Source organism: Saxophila tyrrhenica (genome assembly GCF_035928015.1).
Source record: "Saxophila tyrrhenica strain CCFEE 5935 chromosome Unknown scaffold_1, whole genome shotgun sequence".
NCBI classification, from domain to species: domain Eukaryota; kingdom Fungi; phylum Ascomycota; class Dothideomycetes; order Mycosphaerellales; family Extremaceae; genus Saxophila; species Saxophila tyrrhenica.
Window position 1 is genome coordinate 313,565 of NW_027041733.1, and position 17,019 is coordinate 330,583.

The 17,019-nt window shown below is 54.3% G+C and overlaps 4 protein-coding genes across 4 annotated transcripts; 1 reads left to right on the forward strand and 3 right to left on the reverse strand.

Annotated features, from left to right (window-relative positions):
* Positions 1-568: 568 nt before the first annotated feature.
* ALP1 (Basic amino-acid permease) lies at positions 569-3,911 on the forward strand (the record flags this gene model as incomplete). The annotated part of the gene is made up of 9 exons (XM_064797416.1): positions 569-884; positions 940-969; positions 1,024-1,151; positions 1,202-1,269; positions 1,331-1,484; positions 1,536-1,577; positions 1,629-1,776; positions 1,829-2,691; positions 2,772-3,911. 9 exons carry the CDS (start codon positions 569-571, stop codon positions 3,909-3,911), a joined length of 2,889 nt encoding a protein of 962 aa, XP_064663650.1.
* A 16-nt stretch (positions 3,912-3,927) lies between these two features.
* Positions 3,928-4,940, reverse strand: LTR77_000149 (uncharacterized protein; the record flags this gene model as incomplete). Its single annotated transcript, XM_064797417.1, has 2 exons — positions 3,928-4,666; positions 4,798-4,940. 2 exons carry the CDS (start codon positions 4,938-4,940, stop codon positions 3,928-3,930), a joined length of 882 nt encoding a protein of 293 aa, XP_064663651.1.
* Positions 4,941-7,761: 2,821 nt separating this feature from the next.
* On the reverse strand, positions 7,762-10,109 carry PXA2 (ATP-binding cassette long-chain fatty acid transporter pxa2; the record flags this gene model as incomplete). Its single annotated transcript, XM_064797418.1, has 2 exons — positions 7,762-10,031; positions 10,076-10,109. The coding sequence occupies 2 exons, from the start codon at positions 10,107-10,109 to the stop codon at positions 7,762-7,764; spliced, it is 2,304 nt and encodes a 767-aa protein (XP_064663652.1).
* Positions 10,110-10,409: 300 nt separating this feature from the next.
* Positions 10,410-16,439, reverse strand: DCK1 (Deoxycytidine kinase 1; the record flags this gene model as incomplete). The annotated part of the gene is made up of 1 exon (XM_064797419.1): positions 10,410-16,439. One exon carries the CDS (start codon positions 16,437-16,439, stop codon positions 10,410-10,412), a length of 6,030 nt encoding a protein of 2,009 aa, XP_064663653.1.
* Between the last annotated feature and the right edge of the window lie 580 nt (positions 16,440-17,019).

Here is a 17,019-nt window from a genome sequence, read left to right on the forward strand (position 1 = left end):
GGAGGTCCCATTTGTTTTGGTATGAACTTGAAGTACGACATCCTTTGCCACAGGTTCTCGGACCGAGGCCAGAGCATCTGCAGGAGGTCTAAACCGACACCTGGTTTCACCGAGAGATGCGTTGAAGCTCTGGATGTCTTAAGTGGTCGTTTGGATTCTCATCACGGATTTCGCTCCATGTAGACCATGCCGAGCCCTGCAAGATAAGCTTGATCGCTCGGAAGCACGCCTTGGCCCAGGGTTGGGTAACGACAACTTGATCTGCTCTACCAAATGGAGGCCGCTGATGGATGTATACCACTGGAGATTTGATCATTGTCCGTGGAGCATTTCAAGTCCTGCCGGTCCCACTGCGGTCGGCCTGTCGTCGGAGGCATGGAAAGGATGAAGGCGGTCGTCCGAACAAGAGCTCCATGTAGCAGATTTCGCCACAACAGGGAGCCATAAGGGTGCACACGTCGAGACGGAGCAGACTAGTGAAGTCGATGGTTTGATGGGAAGTGGAAGAAAGGTCGTCTCACATCACGAAGTGCAGTCGCAGCTTTGCTAGCCTATTACGTAAAACATCATGCCTAACAACCGCGAGCACGCCATGTTGCAGGCATTTCTGAGCGATGTCACCTTACGAACCATCGCGAAACAAGAGCACATTCACCGGCAATGCTGGACCTCAACTGTCACGGCTCGTTGTTGTCACAAAGCGATCCCGATGGCGACCACCGAGCCCAAGTCTCAATGGCAGACATCAGATGAGAAACAGCGCAAAGAAGCCAATGCCCTCGCAGCCGGCCTTCCACACGATGGAGAGCCTCTTGATCAACATGTCGCTGCGGATAGGCTCGCACGCAAGCTATCTGCGAGACAGGTGCAGATGATTGCTATAGGTAGGTGCAAAGTGGTCTACTTGAGCTGGCCTGAGAATTTAACACAATTATACAGGTGGGACGATTGGCACAGGACTGTTCTTGGGTAGGTGCTGCGTTGTATCGGTCAGGACTCCATGTACTGATAGACGGTATACAGGGACTGGCAAATCGCTTTCCACCGGCGGGCCCGCTTCAATGGTCATTTCGTATGCCATTGTAGGAGCGATTGTCTTCAACACAATGCTGGCGTTGGGCGAGATGGCAGCATTTATGCCCATTGCTGGAGTTTGTGATGTGAACCGGGCAACTATTGATATAGGCTGATGGTTCCACAGTCTTTCTGTACTTTTGCAGGGAGATTCGTCGACGATGCCTTCGGTTTCGCTTTGACGTGGAATTATTGGCAAGCATCAATGAGCTTGTCTTGAAGTCGTTGGCTAACCTCAGTCCTCTCTGATTTGCAGGTTCAACGACGCCGTGTCGACAGCCTCAGATCTCACAGCTCTGCAATTGGTCTTCGAGTATTGGAACACGAACTTCCCTGGCTGGGCACTGGGGCTGATCTTCCTCTTCGTACTCGTATGCGCGAACCTCATTAGTGTCCGGGTCTACGGAGAGGTGAGTTTGAAGTCGCATCTGTAGTGAATGCATAATGCTGAAGATGACCAGCTAGAGTATTGGCTCAGCCTGCTGAAAGTCATAACCATCTGTGTAAGTATGCATCTTCTCAGCTCGCACGAGGAGCCAAAGCTGACAAGTTAGATCTTCATCATATTGGGAGTAGTGGTCAACGCTGGAGGCAATAATTCAGGCCGATATATCGGTGACAAGAATTGGAAGATTGGCGATGCGCCATTTGTCGGAGGCATTGGTGGCTTTGCTTCGGTCTTTGTGACTGCCTCCTTTGCATGTACGTCTTCCCAGAGGTCAGTTTGGATGGGCGACGCTGACGATAGCTACAGACGGCGGAACAGAATCAATCGCCATCACCGCTGGTGAGACGAAGAACCCAACCAAGAATCTCCCGCGGGTGGTCAAGAATGTTTTCTGGCGGATCCTACTCTTCTACATCATTTCCGTTATTCTGATCGGCTTCAACGTGCCTTACAATCGTCCCGGTCTCTACGACGGGACCACTGCAACCTCGCCATTCACAATCATCTTCCAAATGGCCGGAGCCAAAGCCGCCGGCAGCTTCATCAACGCCGTTATCTTGACCAGCGTGTTGAGTGCAGGAAACCATGCACTATTCGCCGGCACAAGGCTGATGTACACACTGGCTATCGAAGGATACGCACCTCGTTTTCTCGGCCGACTGAACCGCAACAAAGTGCCATGGATCGCCGTCCTCTCGACCAGCTCCATCAGTCTCCTGTGCTTTGGCGGAAGCTTCATCGGGGCCGGAGACCTCTGGAGCTGGCTGCAGTCCATTGTCGGTGTCTCCAACCAGCTGTCTTGGATCGCTATCTGCATCGCCTCGCTCAGGTTCCGGGCCGCTCTCAAGCTTCAGGGCAAGACGCATCTTCTGCCGTTCAAAAACTGGACGTACCCGTATGGACCGTGGTTTTCTTTGACCTTGAACAGCGTGCTGGTGCTGGTGCAAGGCTGGAGCTGCTTCAGTCCTTCTTTTGACGCGGTTAGCTTTGTGAGCTATTATTTGGAGATTCCCGTCATGATTGTGATGTATGTAGCATGGAAGTTGTGGAAGAGGTCCAAGATTGTGTCGTTGGACATGATGGATCTTGAGACGGACGTGCATACTGCCGAGGACAACGAGGAGGATTGGGAGGATAAGAAGACTTGGAAGGGCAAAGCGCATACCGCAGTACGCTGGTTGTGTTGAGTATCGAGCACTGTATACATCAAGTTCTCGTGACTTGTCTTTGCTCCACCAACGTGCTTTAGAGCCATCAAGCTTTTGCCAACTTCGTAGCATTTCCCGACTTCATCTATACCCACGTTTTGAACACAAACACCATCATCAACAACCTCAAAATGCAATTGCTCACGGGAGACGAGATATCCAGTATCCTCCGCGAACTGTCTGAACAAGATGCTCGCCAACTACTCAACGCCCTCTCAACTGCAATGGCCGCCTATACAGCGCAGCAAAACTCCCAGTCCAACGACAAATCCATCCACCAGCCTCTCCGCACAGTAATCCAGACCGCTAAAGGCGACACAACCCTCGTAATGCCCGTCTCAGACTCTTCCACCACAACAGTCAAAGTCGTCACTCAACCCGCCAAAGGATCCATCCAAGGCGCCATCACAGTCTATTCTGCTGTTGGCGAGCTTCTGGGCGTGCTGAACGCGGCGGAGATAACTGCTTTTCGCACTGCGCTTGCTACCATGACTATGCTTACGAGGTGGGCGGCGACCGTTGAGAGTGCTGGGAGGCGGGAGATGGTGGTGTTTGGAGCGGGCAAGCAGGCTGAGTGGCATGTGAGGCTTGTGCTTCTCCTTGTCGAGGGTGTCAAGAAAGTTACTGTGGTCAATCGAACGAAGGATAGGCTTGAGTTGCTCAAGGAGAAAACTCTGGATCAGCTTGAGAAGGCTTACCCGAACGTTGAATTTGCCAGCCTGGTGATGGATGCGGAGGACTATGTATCAGAGCTTGAAGCATGCTTGTCCGCAGCGGACATTGTCTCCTGCTGCACGCCGTCGCGAGAGCCACTGTTCAGTTCGAAACAGTTGGGTGCCGATGGTAGCAAGCCAAAATTCCTGTCACTGATCGGGTCGTACAAGCCCGAAATGCAAGAAGTCGATACGGACACGATTCGACTCGCTGGAAAAGTTTGGGTAGACTCACGAGAAGCGTGTCTCGACGAAGCAGGCGAACTGATCAGAGCCAAGATGGGCAAAGACAACCTGATTGAAGCCGGCGAGCTGTTTGCTGAACGAGCAACAGTCGCATTGGACCCAAATGCAAGACTGACGGTCTTCAAGTGTGTTGGTTTCGCGCTGATGGACCTCACCATAGCGCAAAACCTGCTGGACGTCGCCTCGAGCAAGGGCTACGGATCAACCATTAACAACGTTTAGCACCCTTACACAATCATCAATCAACCAAGTCAGGCTCATATCGCCCATCTCGCTCGTACTGCCTGACAACTCTCTCCCATTCTCTCCGATCCCTCGCGGCCTCCCCATCGTTCCAGTCGCGATCACTCTTCACCTTCAATCTACACCTCCCCATTGCACCCGTTGCGTTGAAGCTCGAGAAGTCCAACATCCACTCCAACCTGAGCATACCCTTGGGCGCTCCATCCGGTGAATCTTCCGCATCGGATGACACCCAGCTGTACCCGGCTTTCAAGATGACATCCGCAAGTATTGGGAAGACGCCCCAGCCTAGGCGTTGGACTGCGTACGGGGGTCGAGTGCGGACGATGTGGCTCTGTCGAAAAGTCGGGTGGAGATGGATGTGGACCTCCTCGATGATGTCCGTCCGGCTAGGTCGAATGAAGAAAGTCCACTGGTGCGTGTTGTGTGTCTCCTCCGTGCGAGAGACAATTTCGTGCCTGTTGCCGATGTAGACCGTAATGGTCTGAATGCTCTCCCCACTCTCGATCTCAGCGGACTCCTCTGCTTCCCGTTCCGCGTACGTAGTAGGGTAGGCGGCCCTCAACCGCTCTCCGCGGTCTTCATCTGCAGCTGCCGTAGTCAATGTCCGACACATTGGACATTTCGCCTCTAATCCCGTAGCAGCATCAAAGTTCTGTGGTTCCTCATCGACGCTGACGATTGCCATGTGCGGCATCGATATCGAAACATCCGCCCATTGTGCCATACATGAGCTGCAAAGGGTGTGGTTGCATTGAGTAGTCACTGGATTGTAAAGCAGTAGCCGGCAGATGGGACAAAGGTCGTCTTCGTCAACGTCTTCGTCCAGTTCGGTGGCTTTTGGATCAAGATGGGAGCTTCTTACAGGAGGTGATGATTGCTGTCGGCTGCTGGCTGCTTCTGATGGTGCGTCGACACCTTGTCGGTTCTCGGCGGCGATTCGTTTGGTTTTGCTTCTCGTCGACATCCCGTTTCGTAGGCGCTTTTCACCGGACCAAGGTTCAGCATTCGATGGCATTATTTATGGTCGGACAAGATATGTGGACGAGTCTAGGACAGATGCAGTGGACTTGCATACAGGGCAGGCAACACATGCAATTTGCCCCACCGTGCGCCACCGGAGGCTGGTTGAAGTTTACGCCACCAAAGGGGAAAGAGACGGTTCGGACTTCGATCATTCGCCGCACACCCATTTGTTTGACGACATTGCGACAAGCTGAGCATGAGAATTGGAGCCAGCAGGCTGTCTACAAGCAGAAACGGTGGTCTGCAAAGCCCACAACGTATGAGTATGGTCAAGAGTCTGGTCATAAGCGATTCTTTGGGGGAGAGGAGCAAACAAGACGGCATAGTCTCATGGGACAGCAAGAAGAGCACCAGCTAACCGCAGACTCGGTGTTAGGCAGTCGAGTAGAAAAGACTCGTCGGAAGCTTAGGGATAGGTTGTTTGGTGCTTGACCTGCCGCTTAACACCAAAGACTGAGCAACCTGATCTGCTACAAAAGAAAAAATGACGACAATCGCCAACGTCTTTTTGCTCTCCTGTCCACGACTGTCTTGAAGAACAACCAGGTCTGGATACAAGCGCTTGCGCAGCCGATATGGCTAGACTTCCCCCAAGCGAAAATCAGTCATCCAGAGTAGGTATGCAGCCTCAACGGACCGTTATGCAGCTCCTTCACCGGACCACGGGCTGACCAATGATAGCTTGTGATGCAGCAGACTGCTAGTTTGTCACGGCGATAGCTACAACGGTTGACGGCCTTCCTCGGTGTGCCGAAGAATCTCTTTATTCGAAGTGCTGTGCTGCTTGAAGTTTGAGACACAAGCCGACCGGACAGGAGTCAGCCATACGAGGGCGAGCAAGAGGTGCAGCAGGCCGTCTGGAAGAGTGGGCCGTCGACTGTGTTGCTGTTCGAGACCGAGCGTTTTGGTGCTCGCGTCCATCTGTGAGCCGTACTATGTTCATGGCGTGCGAAGGTCGAGGTGTTGGCCTTCAGCTCCAGTAGTCCGGTGGCAGCCGCTGAGAAAAAGCAACGCAATGCATGCACTGTACGTTCGTTCAGCCCCTGCACACGTTCCGTTCTGAAAAGGTTGGGCGTAGAATCTGTGCAGGATTCTAACAGGACCTGGACAGATTAAGCCACTGTGTGAGTAGCAGAACCACTTGAGATGAGCTGGTTGTTGTACACAGTTCTCTGCCGTCACTTCCCCTTGTCTATCGATATTGAATACTCAACGTACAACTTTCGTCGTCCAGGAGTGCAATCTTTATGAAAGGAGAAGCATTGTCTTCCTTTGGTCAGCCGTTGCTGATGCATTCTTCGATGTCATCCTCACTCACGCACACACTTGTGCAAGAAGACCCGGATGATCCGACCGAAGCCGAAGCTCGTGCAACTGCCAGCGCATACGCAGAAGTGGCGCGAGCCAGCCTGCATGAACTGCTGGAGCTCGATCTCCACTAGGTTGTTGAAGGAGGGCATTAGGACAGTCATTAGTCCTGGGACTTCGATCAAAGAACGCGGACCGCACAACACTCTTTGCCAACAGCATCTTGGTCAGCTCCCGAAGCAGATTCCCAGACGTTTTGGATGGCGACAATGTCTGTCTCGGTCCAAGCTAGATCGCTCGGCGACTCCTCACTGTCCTATCCAACGTTCACGAGCCGTCCGCCATCGCTCATCTCAGGCCCGACTGCGAAAACCGCTTCCTTAGTGCATACCAGCGAAGTGTCGTCCACAGATCTGGACCATGCATTGGAGGTAGACATCGACGGAGCGCTCCGAGTCCCGGAGGGTGTTCGATGCAAAGGGCTCGACTGTATGTTAACTTTCCTGGGCTGCTCGCAACAAACCGACGACCTTGATGGTTGGGACCAGCATTGCAGAAGCCATCTCCACGGTCACCTCCCAACAACAGTACACTGTCCATTCGATTGTACCTGGGCGTCATCCAATCCAGCGGGAGACATCGCCTGGAATGCATTGCTGCACCATATGAAGAGCACGCACAAGAGAGCCGGCAGGGTGGTCACAGACAGAAGACCACACAGCTCGTTGCTGGCGCACCTGTGGAACAAGCGAATCATCGACGACGCCCAGTGGAAGGAGCTTCGGAAGCATGGCCGTCTGACAGAGAACCAGATCTTCTTATGTTCCGAGAGGACAGAAGGACGGCGTCGGCGTCGGGAACAGCTTGCCCAGAGGTGATAACCTGATATCGCATCCAGTCACAAGGTATGAGCCGCTCTCTGGGTTCCAAGGTAGCAAACGAACGGTTAGAATTGATTGACGGGATCCTTTATTCCAGCTTCGATGGCATTTTGGCGCTCGGTTTGAGGAGTATTACCCATACGTAGCATAGCGGTAACTGTCTTAGGACGATCGTTGTGCGAACGCGGTCGCAAAGGCCATTAGTGAAGCAGGGGGTCCTTTTCTGATAGTCATCCGTCGCGATGAGATGCGGTCGAAGAGGCGTGAGGCGTTGAAGATGCCTTAGGCGGCAACAGGAAAGAAAACAATCACAGGCTGTGTGGTGTGAGCTGTGCGATCTTGGGTATCTGTACCATTATATATCGATTCACGCTTTAGCCTTCTTTTGTCGTTTCTGTGGTGTCCAGGATTCAAGCCTAGGTAAGCCAACGCATCGTTGGGCAGCTTCAACCTTGACTGGCCGACTGATTTGATGCGCCTAATCGCGAACGCTGTCACTCACGCACGTTTCTTCTCCCTCACATCCCACAACAGAGCGATGGTCGCTGCGCTGGCGACAGACAAACAGTGGTACTGTACAGTACCAGCGCTGCTGGAAAACATGCGCCGTGTGGCTAGCTCGCAGCCGCCTCACTCTCCACCACACCCGCACCACCAGCTTCCAAATCAGCGATCCTCTTCTCAATCTCAGGCATAGCCCTCAACTGCATCTCAATCTCCTCCCGCTCATCCTCCAGCGCAAGCCTCTTCTCGGCATCAAGTTTCGTAAAGACATACGACCCTTGTCCGTCGAACTGCAGAATCCATCCATGATACCGCCACAAACTGCGCCGATGCGAAACAGTCATGAGTGTGATGTCAAGACGCTTGGCTTCGGTGTAGATGGTTCGTTCGATCTCTGGTGTTAAGCTGCTCGTGCATTCGTCGAGGATAGCGTACTTGGGCTTGTGGTAGAAAAGCCGGGCGGCTGCGATGCGTTGCTGATCGCCCATGCTGAGGAGTGATGTCCATTCCGCTTCAGTATCCAGCGCTGCCGATGGCTTTAGATGGCCTGCGTTCTCGACGTATTCGAATGTCGAGTCTGCATGCTTCGAGTGCTGGGCTCGCAGAAGATGCTGTAGACCGAGCCGACGTAGAATATCCGCAAGGTCATTATCAGTGACATGGCGTGCTCGCATGTCGAGTAATGTGTCGGGGTACAGGATCTGTTGTCTCAGCGTTCCCTTGCTGAGGTACGGTCTTTGGGGGATGTAGAAGATGTCCTCGCTGGGCGGCTTTCGAACTAGACCTCCATATACTGGCCACAGGCCTCCCAATATGCGGAACAATGAGCTCTTTCCGCACCCGTTCGGTCCCACAATGAGCAGGTGATCGCCGTTGCGGATGTGAAACGACAGAGCCTTGACAAGCACGTCTCCGTTCGGACTTACGATCGGTACGCCTTCGAACTTGATGTCATCGCCTTCCTCGAGCTCGCCGCGTCCCGCTAGCACCGCAGCGTTCTCTTCAATGGAAGCCGAAGAAACCAAGGCCTTCTCGAAGTGGCCTCTCTCGGTGTCTGCAATGACATCCAGAAGCGTGCTGACCCGGCTGGTATAGCCTGCAAGCTGCGAGATATCCTTGTAGCTAGTCATGAGCTTCCCGAAAGCCTCACTGCAGTTGATCAATAACCTCCGAGTAGTCATCAAGTTCTCTGAAACATCCCCAAACTGCTCGCTTGGACCAAGATCAGCTCGCTTGTAAAAGACCGGCACAGCGCACAAGACATAGCCAAGCGCGGTCCAGGTATATTTGATGACATAGTCTTCCATGATACCATGCCACAGCTTGCGTTTCAGTATGCGGTTGACGTGCTTGATGAGCGTGAAATAGCTCCTGTCCACGGCGTCCTTCTCCGCTTCATGACCAAAGTAAAGTGCAATCTCCTCGCTATAGTCTATTAGGCGGGAGTGCTGGAATCTGAACTCGCCCTCCAGCTTCGCTTCTTCCGCAACGTATTTGCCAAATGGTGGCGTGACAGCGCGCAAGAGAAGCGAGCTGAGATGGACCGCAATGCTGACTCCAAGGAACGAATCCGTCCCAACGCTTCGCGTGATCGACCAACTGTTGATTGCAATGTCGAGAATTGGTTTGGTAAGGCTTGAGTAAAGCTGTGCAAGAGAGTTGGAGAACTTCGAGACGTCCACAACAATCAGCTGATCGGCGTTCTTGATCCGGTCGTCGAGAGCAGAAAGCGTATAGAAGGTCATGTTGCCCAAGTACTTGTTGTGAATATGGTTCGTCAAGCGGCTCCTGTATGCCAGCGCGAGGGCAGTTTGATGCCAGGTCAACATGGAGTTGGTGAACGTGGCGGGGACAGCGACCAGCATCCACCACACCAGGGACTTGAGGAAGCTCTTCGCCCGGCCGCGAACGATGTCTCGCACGAGTCTTCCGTCGAGTCTCGCAATGTACAAGCTGATCATCGTCCTTGCGATCAAGAAGCACGAGTGCTGCACCAGCAGTCGAGCCTCATAGCTCCTCCACCCCGGTATGCATATCCTCAACAGCCTTCCCAGATTGCGGAAGAACTCCCTGTCAAGCTCGACCTTCCTCCTCTTCGTCGTCGGATCTGCTCCATCCCCGGTCTGCTTCCCTGCCGCGCGACCTTGCCGACGGGCCTCTTGTGCTTCCGCCACTGCGGCCTTTTGCTCTTTGACAGCATTGCGGATGCGGTAGATCAGTACCGTGAGTATGGAAAGGTACGCCGTCCGCGAGATGCCGGTCCGGTGCTTGCCATACAGTGTCGTGAGGTCTTGAAGTAGTCGTTTCAACGATCGAAGAGAGAGAGACGCCGACATCATCGCTTCGCGCATTCGAGGACTGCGATATCTCGCTCGCGATACTATCGGTGAGGAAAAGATGCCATGAATCAGAAGGAAGACTGACCCTGAGAAAAGTCGCTGCAGGTCGTTGTTCGCATGATGGACCACCTACTTTCACATGCTTCGGAGGATGGCTCATGGAAGTCCGAGGCAGACGCTCAGGCCTCCCCGATCACATGTCACACGACTGGAGATAGCAGTGCGTACAGTTCGCAAGAGTTCACCAAAGGCTACACCAACGCACACATATCCGTATCCAATTTTACATTATCTTATATCTGTTCTACAAATATCCAATGTCCCAGTCGCAACAAGTGGGTATCAAACAACCATGTGAACCAAAACCAACACCATCGCTTTCCCGAGAGGTCAAAAAAATCTCCCCATGTCAAGAGCCATCAATAGACCTCCCCACCACCACCACCTCCTAACCCACTCCCCCCCGTCGCCTTCAAAAAACTCAACCGCTTCTTCAAACTCCCCCCTCCTTCCGCCCCAGCCGTCCCATTAGCATGCAACGTACTCCCCCCCGCCGAAGACCCTGGCTTCAACCCCGCCTCATGCTGCTGCTGCTCGTTCCTGAAAAAGCTCAGCCTCCTTGTCAGACTCTCGCCCCTCGTCCGACTACGGCTCGATTGGCGCGAAGTCGCCCTTCCACCGCCTTCTTCCGGTTCGCCGTTCGGTTGTCGTGTATTCCCGGACGCCATGCGTCGGAGGAAAGGCAGGGAGCGGCGGCGGGAGTGCGTGCGCGGAGGATCCTGGGAGCCATCGGCGGGAGCTTGGTCTTGCTGCGCGCCTGGAGCCGCTTGGTCGGCGGTGCGAGTGGAAGCTCTCGCGCGGCGTTCTTCGAGGGAGGAGCGGCGGCTCGCTTCGTCCATGAGGCCGTCGCCGTTGGGGAAGAGGGTGGTGATTTCGACTTCGTAGGTCGCTTCGAAACGGGGCACGAGCTCGGCTTTGGTGGCGACGTATGCGGAGCTGGTGTACAGGCTTAGACAGCGGCGGATGGCGAGGGTGTGGTCGAGTAAAGCTACCCTGAGAGCGTTTTGCATGGGACCCAAAGGCTCCTCTTCCTGCTCCAGCATAGCGTACTCGTCGTCACCGGAGGCAGCATCGCCTTGCTGTGCTCTCGGCAGAAGGCTGCGATACCGCGAAACACTGCTGTCCGACTGCGGGTCGACAGACAGCAACAGCTCGTCCGACAACCTGTTCATAGCACTCTCATCCTCCCCGCTCGAGACCCTCTTCTCCAACGACAAGATCTCCTGCGTTTTCCTCGTAGTACGTTCAACAGCAGCCTCAACCGGCGAAAGCATTACCGCCTCAGTTGCAACAATCTCGCTTCGACTGAGCAGAGTCGGGAAAGGCTCCGCCGTGGTGTAAATCTCCTTTTCGACCGCTTGCTCCGTGACCGGGACATCCTGCTGCAATTGCCGAGACGTGGTAGCGAACCGCGAAGGATTCGAGAGCAAAATGTACTCCCTAGCTGACTGCGACACCTTGGTGCGCTGGTAGAGCATATGCCGCAAATCCTTATTCGCACTGACGGGGTACACCAGCAAATGCTGGCCTTCGACATCGGTCTCCTTTTCAGCACGAGTAATGTGCGCGATCGGGTGCAACTGCTGCAGACGCTCTTCGAAATTGGCTTGACGATCCTCAGGCTGGCCTTCGAAAATGAACTCCTTGTCCCGCAAGTTCGGTGAAAAGCCCAGACCTCTGTACACCACCCGGAAGAAGCGCGGACTGATGCGGTCGCCCTTTGCGATCTTCTCATGGATGGTAGCTATAGCCCGCTGTGACCTCGCCAGCTTCGAATAGTCGAAAGTGTTGTGCTCGTACTGATGGCCGAGTTCGCGATAAGCCGCCAGAGCGCGGTGCCAGCACTTGCCTTTTTCAAAGTACTCGCACATCTCGAAGTACAGCGCTTCTTTGCGTTCGAAGGCCGATTGAGCCGGCAGCTTGGGCTCTGCCACCTCCTCCAGTTGTGTCGTGGGATCCCATTCCAGCCGTTCAGCATGCATGTGCAGCGCGAGTCCAGCTTCAGTATGATTGCCAGCAGCGGCTTGCACCGACGCCAATTGATGCACGTATCGGATGTACGCCTCCTCGGACTGCACATCCTTAAGAAACTCCATCAAGCGCAAAGTATCCACAATCCGCGTAGCCTCGTTGATCGCACCTCCGCGATGCACACTCGCCAGCATACTCAGCAACTCCTCGATCCGGCCAAACATCTCCATGACAGCGAGGTACAAGCTATCTTCCACCGTATTCTGCAACGGCTGGAACTGCGTGATCATCTCGTCGATAAACGTCGTCTGCAGCATGGACTCTGAGACCTTCTGGCTCCGGCACAAATTATCCAGACATTCGATCATCGCCGACTGGATAACAGCAAGGTCCTGGTCGATCTCCCAGTTACTGATGATCATGGTGCGTAACACCTCGACCGCCACGTTCCGCAGACTGCCGTGGACGCTTAAGCACAACTCGACGATCGGAGCAATGAGCTCAGGCACGAACTGCACCTGGTAGCCGCCGATGCGCTCGAAGCCGTGCAACTTCTTACTCTCATCATCGGCCTCCCATCCAATAGCATCCCAGCTGCGCCGAATCAGATCAGCGCCTATCTCCCGCACATCCCCAGCAATCTTCCAAATCGCCCTCCGCTTCTGCTCCGGAAACGTCTCCATAGCCAGCGCCGAGCTGCTAACGGCCGCAAACAGCGTCTCGAAGAAAGCGCGCCAGATTTCAGTGTCAAACTCAATAGCATCTTCCATATCCGGTGCGTTCGAGTCCGGTAAGAATTCCACCAGCACCTCGAAGATTCGCTCCAAGGCATTGATGGAGAAGCGGTGATGACTGACATGCAAGCTCAACCAACTGCGTGGAAATGCTTGTCCCTTCAACACGCTCTGCTCGACCTTAAGTGCCTGCAACAGCACACCAGGGATATCGACCTGATTCGCATCAAAGTACAACCGTTGCTGTGTCGTCAGCGCCGCGGCAAGTAAAGCCGAGATCTCCAGCATCGCTTCATCCACGCCCACCTCCTTCGCCGTCGCTTTCGAAGGAAAAGGGAAGCTAGTCGGGAAAAGCATACTGAAAGACTTCTTCGCCTTGCGTTGGGACTTCTCCAGCGCGCTGTAAGAAGCCACAAGCTTGGGGACGTATTGGCACGTATCCTCACCCAGCTCCTCCATCTGCGCCGCAACAACGGAACAGCAGAGCCGTACTTGATCTCGCCACTGGTCTGTCACATTTACGCAGTCGCCCCAGTACGGCGCCAACCAGCGGAAAGTGTTCGCGACCAAGGTGGTACGGATCTCTGGAGCTTTGAAGATGTCCAGATGGCTGTAGTTGATGATCAGGATGAGGCGGAAGAGGATCATCTTGCCCTTTGCGTGCGCGCAAGCGTCGAGGAGGTTGGTGGCTACTTCCAGGATGTCTTCGTATGGCATAAAGGCTGCAAGTTCCGGGAGCCAGGTGTGGAAGTGCTGTACCACCAGCGTCTGAGTGCCCAGAAGGACCGGCATCGGGTTGCGCATCAGCGCCATCAGCGCCACGAACAGGTTCTGTAGATCTTGCTGAAAGTCTGGATGCCGTTGATCATAGTCGCCATTCATCTCCGCGCCCGCATTTTCCGGTCGTTCCTTTTGCGTCTCCACAATCAGTCGTAGCATCTGGTCTCCAACCTTCAGTGTCTCACGCAGCTTCCGAGACGCCTCTGAGTCCATCGGATTCGACACCAGGCGGAGGTACGCTCTGACCAGACATCGACTCGCGTACGGCCAATCGTGCCTCGTGCGAGCATGATGCTCGATCACATTCGTCAAACTGAACCGCCTGTCACGAGCAATGCCAAAAATCACGACAAAGTTGTGGAAGACGACGTCCTCGTAGGCTTCGCTATTGGCATACTCATGCAAGATCTCGAAGTGCGCGTCAAAGATTTCCCCGAGCAGCTTCACGACTTCGATCTCAGGCACAAAGGAGAAGCGCTCGAGGAGCTCGACGAGCTTTGCGCCGTGGAAATTGCGCCAGTTCAGCAAGCCGAGCAAGTTCGGGTCTTGTGAGTATTCCGTGCTGCAGAGGTAGGTGCGGATGGAGACGGTAGCGGATGTGCCATACCCAGGCTCGTTCTTCTTGTCGTGCCAAGGGGGCAGCGCAAGGTAAGCGCCCTTGCCGCCGATGATGCTGGACGAGTACTCGTCGTAGACGTAAAGCGCTACCTGGTGGTCTCCATCTCGAACGAAAGCATCGTGCTCCCACAGTGGGATCCAGGAGAGCGCAAACGGGAAGTTCGGCGAGTCCGCAATGCTCATAACAATGTGACTGCCTGGAACATCTTCGGTAGGTATAGCGAGCTTGATGGTTTGATTCCAGGCTTCGCCTCGCTCGACAGCAGTAGTGCGCCAAGCAGTATGGCCCTGGTGGTTGGAAGCAGTGAAGATGCAGTCATCGATGCGCTCACCATTCCCTTTGCGGACTTCAAGGGTGAGCTGGAGGTTCGCCATGTTACTCTGGCATCGCTGGGCAAGCGGCACATTGCCGAATTTCGAGTGCTGTAAGGCTGCGTTCCGCCCGATGGTAGGTTCTGACAACGTGAGATAGATGTCAGATCGCTTGTGAGTCGGCACGCCAGAGAAGCCAAGTTTCTCAGCCATATGCACGTCATGTAGGAGGGTAGGATTGTTGCGGATAAGCGTGTCGATGTCGGTTGACGCAAAAGCTGTAGCAAAGACGTCAAAGCGCTTTAATATGCCGACACGAGAGTAGCCTCCATTAACGCTTCTCTGCAGCTCACGGATGATCTCGCTCCAATCGTGACTCTCGTCGCTCTTATCGTTCGCTGCCGATGATGCTGGAGCCCACATGGCCACTTTTGTATCCAGCTCGCTCTGTTGCTGCGCAAGCCGGCCGACCTCTACAGCGCCCACGCCAACTGTCCGCTTCACAACCTTTGTGTCGTGTGAAGAAGGCGGGTCGATAGTCGAGTTGGTCGAACGAACGTCAGAATTAGAGCGCTGCGACTGTCCCGTGGCCGGTCGACGTGAGTTGTCAGACGTTGACCGAAGCATGCTGTCGCTCTTTTTCTGGCTTCCGAAAACGCTGCGCCTGCCTTTTAAGCTTGCAAACTTCTGGGGTGGCTGAAGAGGCTCGCCAGACCCCGACGAGACGGATGACTTGGCCTGGTGTCCAAGCAGAGGCTCGTTCGCCAAAGCGTTGCGCACTGGCTCATCCTGTATGAGCTTGAAGACGGCGTACATCTGTGTCGAATCCGAGCCAATGCCGATGTCAGTAGCGCTCAGATTCGCAAAGACGACCTTTGTCAAGTCCTCAGGATTTTTGGAAGGAGTATCGGGGAGTGGCAATGAGATGGCGTAGTTCTCGCTGACCGGTTTTGGCTTCTCGCCAAACTCCTTGACACAAAGGTAGATCTGCAGCTGCGCCGGCGTGTCGAAGTCGCCCACGAGATTGTGGACGTCAATCAGTACATGGTATTGCATGTGCAGATCAGCCGGCGGCTTAGGAGGTCGGTCCAGTATGCTCATGTTGGCCTGTAGTCTTGTCATCTCGATCACAGAGTCGTCTGCAGTCAATATCCGCCCTTTCTCCGTTGGACTTCGAACGATGATTTCGTCGTTCAACATCTTATTGCCAGCCACAAGGTCCCACACAGTGTCTTCCCGCAGTGTAGTAAGCTCCCTCATTGTCATGACATCGTGCATAAGCTGCTTCCTGCTGGTATCCACCCGCTTGACGAGTTCTTGCACCCGGACGAGCTGGCTGTACCCTCTCGCTAGCAGCATCTCATGAAGTCGAGCATCATGCCATTCCCGTAGACAAGAAGCAATCTCGTCCACCAATGGCTCCTCTACAGCCGAACCCATCTCATCCCCTACTCTGAGCATAGGCACAGGAGCCAACGGCTTCGGCGCATTGGGATCGCGTGGCATAGGCTCCGAGGCATCAATATACACCTGCCGCACCTTCTTCTGCATGTCTGTCGTACTCCTCTTCCGGCTCAGCGCGCGACTCAACCGCCGCGCATACTGGGCCTGGCTCTTTCTCCTCTCCAGCGGCGCTTCATCGTCCGCTTTGCCTTCCAACGCCTCTGCCGCAGCAGCTCTCGCATCTGCACTGGACTTGTTCTCGCCCAGCAGCTCCCTGATCTCGACGCAATTCCGTGGGAAGATGCCAGAGAAGACCCGGTGTTCGAGCTGCTGTCCACTGTCGCTAGTGAGGCCAGCCAGTAGGGAAGGGGGCGCGACCAAATATCCTCGATACCACTCATTGTCGTATCCTCCTTGCTCGATGATGTAGATATTGTCGCCGATCTGAAGGGGGAGGTCGTGGGAATGGGTCGCTTGAAAGGGGTAGACACATATTGCGAATGCCACTGCCGGGAGTGGCTTCCACGGCATCGTGTGGACGTCTCAATATTGCATGCGTTCCTTTAGGAATCCAGTGGTCTCGTGTTTCAATGTAACACTCTTGCCAATGCCTTCCCGCGGATGCCTTGCTAGTAGTACTCGAATTGAGCTTTCGCTGTCTTGCGCGCAGAACGCAGGCGAATTAAAGAATATCCCGAATATGATGGAAGAAGTAGACTGTACAGAGCGAGGGTGGTTATGGTAACGCGATATTGTTTCACCTCCGCGTCGAGGTGTAGTCTCGAGGTGCACGGACTCTATATTGCATTCACTTCCTCATTCACATTCACTCTGCTACTATCATTTTCGCCTCTGCATCATACTGCAGCGGCTATCTTACACTGCCCTTGCTGCGTATCTGGATCATACACCCTTAGAATGGATAGCATGGGAGCTATGTTACACAGCGGAACCTCAGTCTGGCATTGACGATGGATTTCTCCGTGATCGACTTGAGAGGCAGATCCGGCTTCATCGCGAGAATGCAGCACGCCAAGGGCAGAGCCAGTCTCCGTCTCTTGATCCGATGCATTGCCGGCGACAGGAAGGCTGGCGAACTCCCGAACGACAT